The 18,212-nt window shown below is 46.2% G+C and overlaps 1 protein-coding gene across 5 annotated transcripts in view; it reads left to right on the top strand.

Annotated features, from left to right (window-relative positions):
- Nucleotides 1-18,212, top strand: part of LOC123997884 (epithelial discoidin domain-containing receptor 1-like) — an 87,501-nt gene that overhangs the window by 18,356 nt on the left and 50,933 nt on the right. For all 5 annotated transcript variants that reach the window (XM_046302545.1, XM_046302543.1, XM_046302544.1 and 2 more), the window contains exons 2-3: nucleotides 10,621-10,778; nucleotides 15,327-15,429. In XM_046302545.1, the coding sequence (XP_046158501.1) occupies nucleotides 10,679-10,778; nucleotides 15,327-15,429 (203 nt within the window). In that variant the 5' untranslated portion in view covers nucleotides 10,621-10,678. The remainder of the gene's footprint in view (nucleotides 1-10,620; nucleotides 10,779-15,326; nucleotides 15,430-18,212) is intronic.

Below are 18,212 nucleotides of genomic sequence, written 5' to 3'. Positions count from 1 at the left end.
CTCTACACCAGGGCAGTGTAAAACAGAAGGTCTTCCACACCAGGGCAGTGTAAAACAGAAGGTCTTCCACACCAGGGCAGTGTAAAACAGAAGGTCTTCCACACCAGGGCAGTGTAAAACAGAAGGTCTTCCACACCAGGGCAGTGTAAAACAGAAGGTCTTCCACACCAGGGCAGTGTAAAACAGAAGGTCTTCCACACCAGGGCAATGTAAAACAGAAGGTCTTCCACACCAGGGCAGTGTAAAACAGAAGGTCTTCCACACCAGGGCAGTGTAAAACAGAAGGTCTTCCACACCAGGGCAGTGTAAAACAGAAGGTCTTCCACACCAGGGCAGTGTAAAACAGAAGGTCTTCCACACCAGGGCAGTGTAAAACAGAAGGTCTTCCACACCAGGGCAGTGTAAAACAGAAGGTCTTCCACACCAGGGCAGTGTAAAACAGAAGGTCTTCCACACCAGGGCAGTGTAAAACAGAAGGTCTTCCACACCAGGGCAGTGTAAAACAGAAGGTCTTCCACACCAGGGCAGTGTAAAACAGAAGGTCCTTCACACCAGGGCAGTGTAAAACAGAAAGTCTTCCACACCAGGGCAGTTTACAAATGGCAAACTGGCGAAGTAGTGTCAGAGGAGATCTCAGACATTCTGGAAGAGTTTGAGACAGAGCCGAGCAAGATTGTAGCTGTGACTGTTGATAATGCTGGCTATATGGATGTTGCCATCAAGAGGTTACACATCCTAAAAATAGGACGCTTTGCAAACACCTTAAATATGGCACGCCAGAAAATCTACAAAGTGACTTCCATTGGTAAATGACTCCCGAATCAGAACAGTGGCCGTGTGGTTCAAGAGATCCTCCATGTCCAAAAGCAGCAGCTCCTTGGTAAGAAGCCAGTTCAATTTATTAAAGTATTATTTTGAAATTCCCACATTTAACGATTTAATTCGGCATTCAAGTGTGCGGTAATTAAATGTATGTTATTTTTTGTTGTTTCAGGCCTTCCTCAACACTCACTCATCCTTGATGTGAAGACCAGATGGAACTCTATCTAATGATAGAGATATTCATGGAGCAGTATCCAGCCATATAAGCAGCAGCCTTGGACCCACGACTGTGAAAAGCTATGACCAAGGACAACCTGGACCGTCTGAAGGACGAGAACTTCCATAAGGCTGGAGTTTGTCCAGCTCATGGGAATCTTTTATACATCCACAGTGTGTGTATCATGTGAAAAGAATGCCACCTGTGGACAGATCATATCCATCCTCCACAAACTGGAAGAACACTTCACTGTGAAGCATGAAGATACAACGTTGGTGGCAACCATCAAAGATACGGTGTTGGGAGAACCTCTCTGAACGCTATCAGGATGAGGACATTCAAGCCTTCCTGCACGAGGCCACAGCAATAGACCCCAGATTTAAAGGGGGCCCGGTGAGTGACGCCATCCGGGACAGGCTGAGGGAGGCAAATTCTGAGGCCAATGTGACAGGAGCAACACCAGGGCTGCCAGAGGAGCCGGAGCACCAGCAACATGAGGAGGAGTCTGAAGGAGAGGAAATGGAGGAGACAGTCACTCCATTGTACAAAACAAGGAGTGCCTTGGAGGAGATGTTCTAATAATAATAATAATAATGTTCTCAGAGGAGGACAGGGAGTTGAGGTTGACGATCCAACAGGACACCTCGTCCCTCACCCTCAGCGAGTGTGTTGACCTAGAGGTGGAGCTCTACGAAGGCCTCCCATCTCCATGGCTGAAGATCCTGTGATGTATGATCCAACAGGACACCTCGTCCCTCACCCTCAGCGAGCGTGTTGACCTAGAGGTGGAGCTCTACGAAGGCCTCCCATCCAATTTGTAAGTCGCTCTGGATAAGAGCGTCTGCTAAATGACTTAAATGTAAATGTAAATCTCCATGGCTGAAGATCCTGTGATGTATGATCCAACAGGACACCTCGTCCCTCACCCTCAGCGAGCGTGTTGACCTAGAGGTGGAGCTATACGAAGGCCTCCCATCTCCAGGGCTGAAGATCCTGTGATGTGGGAGAAGAGAGCTTCTCTGCCCCTCCTCACAAACATTGCAACAAGCTACCTCTGTGCTCAAGCCTCCTCCACCCCTGGCGAGAGGGTATTTTCGACTGCAGGGAACACAATAAGCCAGGAGAAGGCAAATATGTTGATCTTTCTCCAGAAGAACTGCTAAGAACTGTTAGTCCTTCTGCAGCCTACCTGCAGGCCCCACCCATGTTGCTCTATACCACTGTTAGTCCTTCTGCAGCCTACCTGCATGCCCCACCCGTGTTGCTCTATACCACTGTATTGTCTTCTGCAGCCTACCTGCATGCCCCACCCGTGTTGCTCTATACCACTGTATTGTCTTCTGCAGCCTACCTGCATGCCCCACCCGTGTTGCTCTATACCACTGTATTGTCTTTTACAGTCTAGCTGCATGCCCCACCCGTGTTGCTCTATACCACTGTATTGTCTTTTACAGTCTACCTGCATGCCCCACCCGTGTTGCTCTATACCACTGTATTGTCTTTTACAGTCTACCTGCATGCCCCACCTGTGTTGCTCTATACCACTGTATTGTCTTTTACATTCTACCTGCAGGCCCCACCTGTGTTGCTCTATACCACTGTATTGGCTTTTACAGTCTACCTGCATGCCCCACCTGTGTTGCTCTATACCACTGTATTGTCTTTTACAGTCTACCTGCATGCCCCACCCGTGTTGCTCTATACCACTGTATTGTCTTTTACAGTCTACCTGCATGCCCCACCTGTGTTGCTCTATACCACTGTATTGTCTTTTACAGTCTACCTGCATGCCCCACCTGTGTTGCTCTATACCACTGTATTGTCTTTTACAGTCTACCTGCATGCCCCACCCGTGTTGCTCTATACCACTGTATTGTCTTTTACAGTCTACCTGCATGCCCCACCCGTGTTGCTCTATACCACTGTATTGTCTTTTACAGTCTACCTGCATGCCCCACCCGTGTTGCTCTATACCACTGTATTGTCTTTTACAGTCTACCTGCATGCCCCACCCGTGTTGCTCTATACCACTGTATTGTCTTCTGCAGCCTACCTGCATGCCCCACCTGTGTTGCTCTATACCACTGTATTGTCTTTTACAGTCTACCTGCATGCCCCACCTGTGTTGCTCTATACCACTGTATTGTCTTTTACAGTCTACCTGCATGCCCCACCTGTGTTGCTCTATACCACTGTATTGTCTTTTACAGTCTACCTGCATGCCCCACCTGTGTTGCTCTATACCACTGTATTGTCTTTTACAGTCTACCTGCATGCCCCACCTGTGTTGCTCTATACCACTGTATTGTCTTCTGCAGGAAAATATTGTTTATTTAATTTGTTTTACATTTCCATCACCACAACATTAGTCTATAATAGCAATGTTTTGAATAAATTACTGATTATTTTGCTGTAAATAATTGTTTATTTTATTTATTTACATTTCAGAAAATAAAGCAGTGTTAATTCTATTCTTAATTTGTTTCGGGTTGTTTTCTTGTAAAAAAATAACCAATAAGAATACCGTTAAAGTACCGGATCGATAAGCAGTATCGGTAAGGGTAGTAATACCATCTAAATCTTAACGATACCCATCCCTATATCTAAGTTTGGCTTTTTAATTAAACAAAAAATCGACAGTTATTTCTACTTGTTAAAGTTAGCCTGCTAACTCATTGATCCTACTTTGTAGTATACCCCTATGATGTGTCAAGACCTCACAAACAGATCTGGGACCAGGCTATCACTGACTCACAGACAAAACAACAAAACCATCTGCTCTCGTTCAGGAAAGCCTTCAAGTGCCGCCTTGTTTCCCCGGCTGACGCCATTGAACACTGTAAGTGCTTGGAAGGTTAAAAGGTGTTTCCATCTATCCAGGACTCACCGGATGGTTGTGCCTCAGTGACTCCCTCTACTGGGTCTGACGGAAACCCAGAACAAAGACCTCTCTACTCTCTAACCTCCCCAGTGGGAGGGTTACTATTACGTCTGTCTGTCTGACTGACTGGCTGGCTGGGGAGAGAAACGGTCTGTCTGTTTTACTGACTGGCTGGGGAGAGAAACAGTCTCTGTGGCTGCTGTGTTCATGGACTCCACACAGAGAAGACGGAACACAGAGAATATAATAGATTTAGAATCAGCTCCTTGTTCTACCCCAGGTCCAAACTCAACCCCTTAGAATTAGACTGAGTGGAACGAACATTCCAACTCAAAGTTGGGCTTGATACCATCAAGTCATATAGTATGGCAAACTCTCATAGTATGGCCCAACTTGAATGGGTGTTTTAATGGGCACTATTGATCTCAGCAGTTACAGGACAATCACATTATACACTGAACAAATATATAAATGTAACATGTAAAAATGTCAAAGATTTTACTGAGTTACAGTTCATATAAGGAAATCAGTCAATTGAAATGAATAAATTAGGCCCTAGTCTATGGATTTCACATGACTGGGAATACAGATATGCATCTGTTGGTCACAGATACCTTTAGAAGAAGGTAGGGGCGTGGATCAGAAAACCAGTACGTTTCTGGTGTGACCGCCATTTGCCTCATGCAGCGCGACACATCTTCTAGAGTTGATCTGGCTGTTGATTGTGGCCTGTGGAATGTTGTTGCTGGAAAGTTGCTGGATATTGGCAAAAACTTGAATACACTGTCGACTGTCGTACATGTCGATCCAGTGCATCCCAAACATGCTCAATGTGTGACATGTATGAGTATACAGGCCTTGGAAGAACTGATACATTTTCAGCTTCCAGAAATTGTGTACAGATCCTTGTGACATGGGGGTTCATCCATGAAGAGCACACTTCTCTAATGTGCCAGTGGCCATCAAAGGTGAGCATTTGCCCACTGAAGTCGATTACGATGGAAAACTGCAGTCAGGTCAAGACCCTGGTGAAGATGAGCTCGGAGGGGAGCTTCCCTGAGACGTTTTCTGACAGTTTTTGCAGAAATTCTTTGGTTTGCAAACTCAGTTTCATCAGTCCAGGTGGCTCGACACAGATTTAATTGTATTTATTTATTTTATTTAACTAGGCAAGTCCATTAAAAAACATATTGATTTACAATGACGGCCTACACCGGCCAAACCTGGACAACTCTGGGCCAATTGTGTGCCACCCTATGGGCCTCCCAATCATGGCCGATTGTGATACAGCCTAGATTCAACCAGGGAATCTGTAGTGATGCCTCAAGCACTGAGATGCAGTGCCTTAGACCACTGTGCCACTCGGAAGCCCTGGGTTGGATGATCCCTCAAGTGCAGGAGCCAGATGTGGAGGTAGGCGTGGTTACACATGGTCTGCGGTTGTGCGGCTGATTGGATGTACTGCCAAATTCTCTAAAACAATGTTGGAAGTGGCTTATGGTAGAGAAATTAACATTAAATTATCTTGCAACCGCTCTGATGAACATTCCTGCCGTCAGCATGCCGAATGCTCCCTCAACTTGAGACATCTGTGGCATTGTGTTGTGTGACAAAACTGCACATTTTAGATAGGCCTTTTATTGTCCCCAGCACAAGGTGCACCTGTGTAATAATGATCATGCTGTTTAATCAGCTTCTTGATATGCCACACCTGTTAGGTGGATGGATTATTGTGGCAAAGGAGAAACGCTCACTAACAGGGTTTTAAACAAATTTGTGCACAACATTTAAGAGAGACACTTTTTGTGCATATAGAAAATGTCTGGGATCTTTTATTTAAGCTCGTTAAACATGGGATAAACACTTTACATGTTGCGTTTTATATTTTTTCCCAGTATAGTTTGAAATGCAAATTACAATGTGATTGTCATGAGACATTGCAGTGCCAAAAGGAATCCAAACTCTTTTGTCAAACTTTCTCTGAAGCATACTTTTTTTTTTACAAGAGCCTTTCTTCTCCCTCCCTCACTCATTCCCTCCTCTCTCTCTGTCTGTTTTATTGTTGTGTGGTGGGACAGCTGTTCATAACCATTCATTAGCACTGGATTAGTCTGGACAAATCATGTGAGTGGAGGGAGATGGATGGTTAGCTAAACACTATGGGCTCCGCCTCGCTTCCCTCGCTAGCTTCTCCCTAAACACTGCGGCTTGTTTTTCCACTTCCTCAAAAACACTTGACTGTCTATGCCAAACATAATGTTGGTTTTGGTTAGTGGGGATTTAATTTGGTTGCATTTTCTTCAGAACCTAAGGTTTGTGTTTCCATCCAGTTTTGTGGTCTCTGGTCAGTAAAAGTATTTTATCTGTTGTAACATTTGTCAAGTACATTGTTATTGATTGTGACAGGGATCATTTTCGTTTACGATGTGGAGTGGTTACCGTGGTGACTGTGTAGGATTGTTGACATAGTGGACAAGCCAGCGGAGGAAGATTCTCAGCTCTGGTTCTGCATGCTTAGAGTTACTGGAATCCTATAAGAGAAATATTTCAACATGGTGTCATCTGGCAAAGCAAGACACACACTGCTTCACTCGCTTGAAAGGCTCGGGTGTTTCCTCAAAACAAGCTGTCTACTCTCTCTCCCTATCTGAACACTTGCACCCTGTATCTGTTGCCTAGCGCCTGTCTCTTGTTCTGGACAGCTGCACTGGCTATCCCTGAAATCTCCTCTGTGCCACAAACACACACACACTCTTTCTACTATGTCATCCATGTCATCTGGACCGCTCCTTCATTCCATCCTTCTCTTCCATTCTCTATGCCTATGATTCCACTTTTCACTTGTCTTCATACCCCTCTTCTTCTCTCCCTCTGTCCATCACACTGTCTCTCCCCTTCCTCTGTGTCCCTACAGCTGTGTGTCAGCTGTCGGTCTGTGCCAGTGAAGTTGAAGCTGAAGCCGAAACACAGAAAGCCCACAGGAACCCCAGGCCACTCCTCTACACCCCCTCCCCTACCAGCTGTCTCCCCCTCCCTGCCCCTGTCACCCCCAATCATTAACCATCCACCAGTAAATCTACTGGACAAGCCCTTTTGTGTCTCATAGATGGGTAACTACAGCACCCTATCCACCCTATCCACCCAATATGGCCCCTGTCTAACTACTACAGCACCATATCAGGCCCCAGTCTAACTACTACAGCACCCTATCAGGCCCCAGTCTAACTACGACAGCACCCGATCAGGCCCCAGCTTAACTACGACAGCACCCTATCAGGCCCAAGTCTAACTACTACAGCACCCCATCAGACCCCAGTCTAACTACCACAGCACCCTATCAGGCCCCAGTTTATCTACTACAGCACCCTATCAGGCCCCAGTCTAACTACGACAGCACCCTATCTACCCTATCAGGCCCCAGTCTTACAGCTACAGCACCCAGAAAAACAGTGTTCAGAAGGGAGCTCTGAAATCCACTTTTTCATGCTCGGGCTACTGCCTTCTGTGTCTGATACATGCCTAACTACAACCATAGAAGTAGAATGAATTAGAACTTGAATTAATTATATTTCTTTGACTACACCACCCATAGAAATCATGTTTAGAATGAGGCTCTGAAATCCACTTTTTAATGTTCCACCATTTGTAGGACCAAGGATTGATTGTCTGTCCTGTCCCACTCGTCTCTCTGTCTGTGTGTCGCTTAGCCCCTCTACTTGTAGTTTTGATACACAGGCTGGACTGTCAATCATCTCAAATATATCTGTTACCTTCCTCTATTTCTCTCTCTATTTGTCCATTTCTGGATATGTGATCTGATGAATGATCTACATGTACAGTGGGGCAAAAAAGTATTTAGTCAGCCACAAATTGTGCAAGTTCTCCCACTTAAAAAGATGAGAGGCCTGTAATTTTCATCATAGGTACACTTCAACTATGACAGACAAAATGAGGGGGAAAAATCCAGAAAATCACATTGTAGGATTTTTAATGAATTTATTTGAAAATCATTGTGGAAAATAAGTATTTGGTCAACTACAAACAAGTAAGATTTCTGGCCCTCACAGACCTGTAACTTCTTCTTTGAGGGTCCTCTGTCCTCCACTCGTTACCTGTATTAATGGCACCTGTTTGAACTTGTTATCAGTATAAAAGACACCTGTCCACAACCTCAAACAGTCACACTCCAAACTCCACTATGGCCAAGACCAAAGAGCTGTCAAAGGACACCAGAAACAAAATTGAAGACCTGCACCAGGCTGGGAAGACTGAATCTGCAATAGGTAAGCAGCTTAGTTTGAAGAAATCAACTGTGGGAGCAATTATTAGGAAATGGAAGACATACAAGACCACTGATAATCTCCCTCGATCTGGGGCTCCACGCAAGATCTCACCCCGTGGGGTCAAAATGATCACAAGAACGGTGAGCAAAAATCCCAGAACCACACGGGGGAACCTAGTGAATGACCTGCAGAGAGCTGGGACCAAAGTAACAAAGCCTACCATCAGTAACACACTACACTGCCAGGGACTCAAATCCTGCAGTGCCAGACGTGTCCCCCAGCTTAAGCCAGTACATGTCCAGGCCCATCTGAAGTTTGCTAGAGAGCATTTGGATGATCCAGAAGAAGTTTCTGAGAATGTCATATGGTCAGATGAAACCAAAATATAACTTTTTGGTAAAACTCAACTCGTCGTGTTTGGAGGACAAAGAATGCTGAGTTGCATCCAAAGAACACCATATCTACTGTGAAGCATGGGGGTGGAAATATCATGCTTTGGGGCTGTTTTTCTGCAAAGGGACCAGGATGACTGATCCGTGTAAAGGAAAGAATGAATGGGGCCATGTATCGTGAGATTTTGAGTGAAAACCTCCTTCCATCAGCAAGGGCATTGAAGATGAAACATGGCTGGGTCTTTCAGCATGACAATGATCCTAAACACACCACCCGGGCACCGAAGAAGTGGCTTCGCAAGAAGAATTTCAAGTTCCTGGAGTGGCCTAGCCAGTCTCCAGATCTCAACCCCATAGAAAATCTTTAGAGGGAGTTGAAAGTCCATGTTGCCCAGCAACAGCCCCAAAACATCCTTGCTCTAGTGGAGATCTGCATGGAGGAATGGGCCAAAATACCATCAATGGTGTGTGAAAACCTTGAAGACAGAAAACGTTTGACCTCTGTCATTGCCAACAAAGGGTATATAACAAAGTATTGAGTTAAACTTTTGTTATTGACCAAATACTTATTTTCCACCATAATTTGCAAATAAATTAGAAAAAATCCTACAATGTGATTTTCTGGATTTTTTTCTCATTTTGTCTGTCATAGTTGAAGTGTACCTATGATGAAAATTACAGGCCTCATCTTTTTAAGTGGGAGAACTTGCACAATTGGTGGCTGACTAAATACTTTTTTGCCCCACTGTATTTACTACTGTCTTTCTCTATCTCGAAACATCCCTGCTGTTATGTTTAAGCCAATTAGCGCTTGAGGAGGAGTTTGCAATAAGGGAGTTGGAAATGCCATGATTGACATTATGAATGCCGAAGGACTAAGTAATGTTGGCTAGGCTAATTATACCACCTTTGATTGGTTCATTGTGCAACAACAGATCTAAACCAAGCCAATGGTGTCTGTGTTGTGGTGCCACGAGTCAATCAAATGTATTCATAAAGCCCTTTTTACATCACCCGATGTCACAAAGTGCTATACAGAAATCCAGCCTAAAACCCCAAACTGCAAGCAATGCAGATGTAGAGGCACGGTGGCTAGGGAAAACTCCCTTGAAAGGCAGGAACTTAGGAAGAAACCTAGAAAGGAACCAGGCTCTGAGGGGTGGCCAGTCCTCTTCTGGCTGTGCCAGGTGATGATAGTAACAGTACATGGCCAAGATGTTCAAATGTTCATAGATGACCAGCAGGGTCAGAAAATAATAATCACAGTGGTTGTCGAGGGTGCAACAGGACAGCACCTCAGGAGTAGATGTCAGTTGGCTTTTCATAGCCGATCTCTCAGAGTTAGACAGCAGGTGCATTAGAGAGAGAGTCGAAAACAGCAGGTCCGGGACAAGGTAGCACGTCTGGTGAACAGGTCAGTGTTCCTTAGCCGCAAATAGAACAGTTGAAACTGGAGCAGCAGCAGGGCCAGGTGGACCGGGGTCAGCAAGGAGTCATCATGCCAGGTAGTCCTGAGGCATGGTCCTAGGGCTCAGGTCCTCCGAGAGAAAGAGAGAGAGAGAGACCGAGACAGAGAGACAATTAGACGGAGCATGCTTACATTCACACAGGACACTGGATAAGACAGGAGAAATACTCCAGATATAACAGACTGACCCTAGCACCACGACACAAACTATTGCAGCATAAACACTGGAGGCTGAGACAGGAGGGGTCGGGAGACACTGGCTACGTCCGACGATAGCCCCAGACAGGGCAAACCATGCAGGATATAACCCCACCCACTGGTCTGTTTTGTTGTATTTTGTTGTGTTGAATTGAGTTATTTGTATCTACTAGACACACAGTGTGGATGTATAGAGGATCTACTACTGTATCTACTAGAATGGACCTGACATTTAGACAGAAATGATCACCTCTCATTCTTCCTACTCTCTCGTATTCTGTCTTTCATGTTACAAAATTAATTATTCATGCATTCTGAAATGTTATAATCCTTCCTCTCTCTCTGTCTCTCTCTCTCAGGTATGCCTGTGGTTGTCAGCGTGACTCCGGACAGGTAACCGGGTGTGTTGCTGGTGCCATGGCAACCCCAGAGCTGCGTCTGTTGCCTGTCATCGTGGTTACCATCGTCCTGGTGACGTTGTCGGCTGCGGATGACCACGAGTGGCACTTTAAACCAGGTAAGAGGTCAGATGTTAGACAGGAAGTGGCTGTTTAAGGTCAAATCAGATCCCTAGAATATGATTGGTCGTTATTGTTCAAGAGAATGGGTTCTCAATAACCTACCTACTTAAAGCCAAGGTAGATAGTAGACGGTCTAGGGATTGATGATCGTTGACCAATCGGCCAGGTTTAATACAATTTGAGTCACAACAGGGGAAAGTGTGTTTTACCTTTCATTCAAGATCTCACAGGCACCCCCTCAGAAATGTCAGACAATTCCATCTTGGCTTTACCTATTGCCCTATCCTCCTCCATCCCTCGCCCTCTCTGCCCCTCTCTTGTCTACATTCTCCTCACATTCTTGGATGTGTGCCTTAAGTCTGTCCATCAGCTATCAGCAGACGATTATGTTTCAGGTCCATGTCTCCTAGGCAGCCATTTGTTACAGGAGAGAGATGGTAGCAGGTAGCCTCGGGTATTCAACCTCACTAATGTACAGGCTGCTTATCAACCTGTCAATTATACAAAGAGAGCGAGAGGGGAGGGAGGGGAGGAATAGAGAGAGAGTAGAGAAAATTAAACTCCACAAGGTGAAACCAGAGCTGCCGTTTTCTGTCACCTCCAGGGTATCAGCAGACAGTGAATTATCTGTCTCACGCACACACACATGCACACACACCGTTGTCATCTGATTAGATCCATATGGTTATTATTTCCACACCGTTGCTGCGGTGATGCAACAACACGTCTTTTATAGGAGGAAATAGCCCATTAGTACCGGGATATGAACTGATATGAAGAGTGAATAAAGGAAGGGAAACACCCACCATGTGTGTGAAAGGGGGAGAAAGAGAGATGGAGTGTGGGAAGAAAGCCAATGGAGACAGAGAGGGCAATGACAGAGAGGGGAGTAAAAAGAGAGACGTAGAGGCCTGGAGAGAGAGAGTTTTATTGGTAGCTTGGCAATGATGTAATGAAACAGGCCTGTCCGTGTGGGGGTGTAGGGGGTATGTGTGAGGGTTTATCTTCCAACCCCACATTCCTATCCACTGACTCACTGACAGCAACTGAGTAAGAACTTCCCCCCTTATCACACCCCACACCCTCATATCACTGACAGCATCATTATCACCCCCCACACCCTCATATCACTGACAGCATCATTATCCACCCCCCCCACATCCTCATATCACTGACAGCATCATTATCACCCCCCATGCCCTCATATCACTGACAGCATCATTATCACCCCCACACCCTCATATCACTGACAGAATCATTATCACCCCCATGCCCTCATATCACTGACAGCATCATTATCCACCCCCCACACCCTCATATCACTGACAGCATCATTATCACCCCCATGCCCTCATATCACTGACAGCATCATTATCACACCCTCATATCACTGACAGCATCATTATCACCCCCACACCCTCATATCACTGACAGAATCATTATCACCCCCATGCCCTCATATCACTGACAGCATCATTATCCACCCCCCACACCCTCATATCACTGACAGCATCATTATCACCCCCATGCCCTCATATCACTGACAGCATCATTATCACACCCTCATATCACTGACAGCATCATTATCACCCCCTCATGCCCTCATATCACTGACAGCATCATTATCACCCCCACACCCTCATATCACTGACAGAATCATTATCACCCCCACACCCTCATATCACTGACAGAATCATTATCACCCCCCACACCCTCATATCACTGGCAGCATCATTATCACCCCCATTCCCTCATATCACTGACAGCATCATTATCACCCCCCACACCCTCATATCACTGACAGCATCATTATCACCCCCACGCCCTCATATCACTGACAGCATCATTATCACCCCCCACGCCCTCATATCACTGACAGAATCATTATCATCCCCCCACACCCTCATATCACTGACAGCATCATTATCACCCCCATGCCCTCATATCACTGACAGCATCATTATCACACCCTCATATCACTGACAGCATCATTATCACCCCCTCATGCCCTCATATCACTGACAGCATCATTATCACCCCCTCATGCCCTCATATCACTGACAGCATCATTATCCTTCCCATGCTCTCATATCACTGACAGCATCATTATCACCCCCACACCCTCATATCACTGACAGAATCATTATCACCCCCACACCCTCATATCACTGACAGAATCATTATCACCCCCACATCCTCATATCACTGGCAGTATCATTATCACCCCCACACCCTCATATCACTGGCAGCATCATTATCACCCCCATTCCCTCATATGACTGACAGCATCATTATCACCCCCACACCCTCATATCACTGACAGCATCATTATCACCCCCACACCCTCATATCACTGACAGAATCATTATCACCCCCATGCCCTCATATCACTGACAGCATCATTATCACCCCCATGCCCACATATCACTGACATAATCATTATCCACCCCCCCCACACCCTCATATCACTGACAGCATCATTATCACCCCCATGCCCACATATCGCTGACATAATCATTATCCACCCCCCACAACCTCATATCACTGACAGCATCATTATGCCCCTCACGCCACCATGCCACCATATCACTGACATCATTATCCACCCCCACGCCACCATATCACTGACAGCATTATTATCCCCCTCACGCCACCATGCCACCATATCACTGACATCATTATCCACCCCACCCCCATGCCCTTATATCCCTGACAGCATCAGTTATCCATGCCCCCCATATCACTGACAGCATCAGTGATATAGGGGGCGTGGATGTACATGTAGCTATCATGTTTCTCCTGATGTATGATAGTATAATGTATGATAGTAGAATGCTCTATTCTGTCCTCTAGTCTCTGTATTAGAAGTCGACCGATTAATCGGAATGGACAATTTAATTAGGGCCTATTTCAAGTTTTCATAACAATCGGGAAATCTGTATTTTTGGGCGCCGATTTGCAGATTAAAAAAATATATATATTTTTTATGTTTTAATATTCTTTTTAAATGTATTTTTTATACCTTTATTTAACTAGCAAGTCAGTTAAGAACACATTCTTAGTTTCAATGACGGCCTAAGAACGGTGGGTTAACTGCCTTGTTCAGGGGCAGAACGACAGATTTTCACCTTGTCCGTTCGGGGGATCCAATCTTGCAACCTAGTCCAACGCAATTAACTACCTGTCTCTCTCTCGTTGCACTCCACAAGGAGACTGCCTGTTACGTGAATGCAGTAAGCCAAGGTAAGTTGCTAGCTAGCATTAAACTTATCTTATAAAAAACAATCAATCATAATGATTAGTTAACTACACATGGTTGATGATATTACTAGATATTATCTAGCGTGTCCTGCGTTGCATATAATCTGACTGAGCATACAAGTATCTAAGTATCTGAATGAGCGGTGGTAGGCAGAAGCAGGCGTGTAAACATTCATTCAAACAGCACTTTTGTGCGTTTTGCCAGTAGCTCTTCATTGTGCGTCAAGCATTGCGCTGTTTATGACTTCAAGCCTATCAACTCCCAAGATGAGGCTGGTGTAACCGAAGTGAAATGGCTAGCTAGTTAGCGCGCGCTAATAGCGTTTCAAACATCACTTGCTCGGAGCCTTCTAGTAGTTGTTCCCCTTGCTCTGCATGAGTAACGTTGCTTCGATGGTGGCTGTTGTCGTTGTGTTCCTGGTTCGAGCCCAGGGATGAGCAAGGAGAGGAAAGGAAGCTATACTGTTACACTGGCAACACTAAAGGGCCTATAAGACCATCTAATAGTCAAAGGTTAATGAAATATAAATGGCAGGGTAGCCTAGTGGTTAGAGCATTGGACTAGTGACCGGAAGGTTGCAAGTTCAACCCCCGGGCTGACAAGATACAAATCTGTCATTCTGCCCCTGAACAGGCAGTTAACCCACTGTTCCAAGGCCATCATTGAAAATAAGAATTTGTTCTTAACTGACTTGCCTAGTTAAATAAAGGTTAAATAAAAAAATAATAGAGGGAAATAGTCCTATAATTCCTATAATAACTACAACCTAAAACTTCTTACCTGGGAATATTGAAGACTCATGTTAAAAGGAACCACCAGTTTTCATATGTTCTCATGTTCTGAGCAAGGAACTGAAACGTTAACTTTCTTACATGGCACGTATTGCACTTTTACTTTCTTCTCCAACACTTTGTTTTTGCATTATTTAAACCAAATTGATCATTGTTTCATTATTTACTTGAAGCTACATGTATTTTATTGATGTATTATATTAAGTTAAAATAAGTGTAAATTCAGTATTGTTGTAATTGTCATTATTAAAAATACAATGATTTTAAAAATATTTTTAAATCGGCCGATTAATCGGTATCGGCCTTTTTGGTCCTCCAATAATCGGTATCGGCGCTGACAAATCATAATCGTAGCCCTCTACGCTGTATGACAGGCATGATGAATTATATTATATAGTCTCTATCTCATTCTTGCCCCCCCTCTGCCTATGTCTCCCTTTCTCACACACAAACACGAACCCACATACACACGCACGGCCACATACATGCAGCTCAGTGTCGTTATGCCCTGGGGATGGAGGATGGCACCATCCCTGACTCTGACATCACGGCTTCCAGCGCCTGGTCAGACTCTACTGAGGCCAAACACGGCAGGTACGTATGTCTGTGTGTGTGTGTGTTATTGCATACCTTCCAAAGGGAAGAAGCCCAGCAGCTGGCCTGTGTAGCTCTGTGTCAGCTGTTATAGTAGCTGATCTCTGTGGAGGAGAAGTGTTTCTGGTTTCCTTGATTCTAAGACTCTGCGACCTTTGACATATTTGGGTCCTTTGTACCTCAATGCTTGACTGTGGAGAGTGCAAATAGAGTATTCAAAATGTGTGTGTGTGTGTGTGTGTGTGTGTGTGTGTGTGTGTGTGTGTGTGTGTGTGTGTGTGTGTGTGTGTGTGTGTGTGTGTGTGTGTGTGTGTGTGTGTGTGTGTGTGTGTGTGTGTGTGTGTGTGTGTGTGTGTGTGTGTGTGTTTGTGTGTGGGCAATTACATTATCTCTATTCATGTCTGGTTCTGGGTCTGTATCTCTCTACCGTTGAGTATGTCTGTCATCTGTTGTCACCATGTTTAAATCACACAGGAGAAGACTATTAGATTACAATACAAGGCTGTGGCCAGCGTGTCTCTTTATAGCACATTAGGTCATGATATTACATGACCAGCCTATCTGTTAAACAAGGCAGATTGACATGGTCTATTACTAGACATCCACAGAGTGTGTGTGTGCCTCAGTTTCCATGTCTCTCTTAGCCTGCCGTGTCTGGGCTGGGTCTGCTGGCTGACTGTCAGTTCATGTGGAGGTGATCAGCCCCAACCCCTTATTACACCACAGACAGACAGAGAGAGAGGGATGGGGGAGAGAGAGATGGAGGGAGAGGGAAATGGGAAAAGAGAGAGGGGAAGAGAAAGAAGTAGGGAAAATGGGCGCCACTGTGATGGAGGGGGATATTGAAAGAGGGATGGAACGAGGGAGGGAGGAAGCCTGGTGTGTGATCTTAGGGAGGTGCTCACTGATATTGTCCAAAAGCAGCTGGATTGCAGCATGTTAGATGGAGGGAAGGGGAGAGGGAGGGAATTTAGAGAGAAGGAGGAAGGGATAGAGTACTTGGCTGGTCTGAGAGTGAGAAAGAGGGAATATGGTGATGGAGGGGGAATAGAGGGGGGGGGATGAGGACCTGGCTGGTCTGAGAGTGAGAAAGAGGGAATAGGGTGATGGAGGGTGATAGAGGGGGGGTAGATGGCTTGGCTGGTCTGAGAGTGAGAAAGAGGGAATAGGGTGATGGAGGGGGGGTAGAGGACTTGGCTGGTCTGAGAGTGAGAAAGAATAGGGTGAATAGGGTGATGGAGGAGGAGGGAATAGAAGGGGGGTAGAAGGGGGGAGGACTTGGCTGGTCTGAGAGTGAGAAAGAGGGAATAGGGTGATGGAGGGGGAATAGAGGGGGGTAGAGGACTTGGCTGGTCTGAGAGTGAGAAAGAGCGAATAGGGTGATGGAGGGGGAATAGAAAGGGGGTAGAGGACTTGGCTGGTCTGAGAGTGAGAAAGAGGGAATAGGGTGATGGAAGGGGGAATAGAGGGGGTAGAGGACTTGGCTGGTCTGAGAGTGAGAAAGAGGGAATAGGGTGATAGAGGGGGGGGTAGAGGACTTGGCTGGTCTGAGAGTGAGAAAGAGGGAATAGGGTGATGGAGGGGGAATAGAAAGGGGGGTAGAGGACTTGGCTGGTCTGAGTGTGAGAAAGAGGGAATAGGGTGATGGAGGGGGAATAGAGGGGGGTGGTAGAGGACTTGGCTGGTCTGAGTGTGAGAAAGAGGGAATAGGGTGATGGAGGGGGGTTGAGGACTTGGCTGGCCTGAGAGCGAGAAAGAGGGAATAGGGTGATGGAGGGGGAATAGAAAGGGGGGTAGAGGACTTGGCTGGTCTGAGAGTGAGAAAGAGGGAATAGGGTGATGGAAGGGGGAATAGAGGGGGGTAGAGGACTTGGCTGGTCTGAGAGTGAGAAAGAGGGAATATGGTGATGGAGGGGGAATAGAGGGGGGGGGGGGTAGAGGACTTGGCTGGTCTGAGAGTGAGAAAGAGGGAATAGGGTGATGGAGAGGGGGGTAGAGGACTTGGCTGGCCTGAGAGCGAGAAAGAGGGAATAGGGTGATGGAGGGGGAATAGAGGGGGGGTAGAGGACTTGGAGGGTCTAAGAGTGAGAAAGAGGGAATAGGGTGATGGAGGGGGAATAGAGGGGGGTAGAGGACTTGGCTGGTCTGAGAGTGAGAAAGAGGGAATAGGGTGATGGAGAGGGGGGTAGAGGACTTGGCTGGCCTGAGAGCGAGAAAGAGGGAATAGGGTGATGGAGGGGGAATAGAGGGGGGTAGAGGACTTGGCTGGTCTGAGAGTGAGAAAGAGGGAATAGGGTGATGGAGGGGGAATAGAGGGGGGGTAGAGGACTTGGCTGGTCTGAGAGTGAGAAAGAGGGAATAGGGTGATGGAGGGGGAATAGAGGGGGGTAGAGGACTTGGCTGGTCTGAGAGTGAGAAAGAGGGAATAGGGTGATGGAAGGGGGAATAGAGGGGGGGTAGAGGACTTGGCTGGTCTGAGAGTGAGAAAGAGGGAATAGGGTGATGGAGGGGGAATAGAGGGGGGGTAGAGGACTTGGCTGGTCTGAGAGTGAGAAAGAGGGAATAGGGTGATGGAGGGGGAATAGAGAGGGGGAGAGGACTTGGCTGGTCTGAGAGTGAGAAAGAGGGAATAGGGTGATGGAGGGGGAATAGAGAGGGGGTAGAGGACTTGGCTGGTCTGAGAGTGCGAAAGAGGGAATAGGGTGATGGAGGGGGAATAGAGGGGGGTAGAGGACTTGGCTGGTCTGAGAGTGAGAAAGAGGGAATAGGGTGATGGAAGGGGG

This window comes from Oncorhynchus gorbuscha, linkage group LG15, assembly GCF_021184085.1.
Source record: "Oncorhynchus gorbuscha isolate QuinsamMale2020 ecotype Even-year linkage group LG15, OgorEven_v1.0, whole genome shotgun sequence".
Lineage (NCBI taxonomy): Eukaryota > Metazoa > Chordata > Actinopteri > Salmoniformes > Salmonidae > Oncorhynchus > Oncorhynchus gorbuscha.
This window is presented reverse-complemented; position numbering and strand designations above follow the sequence as displayed.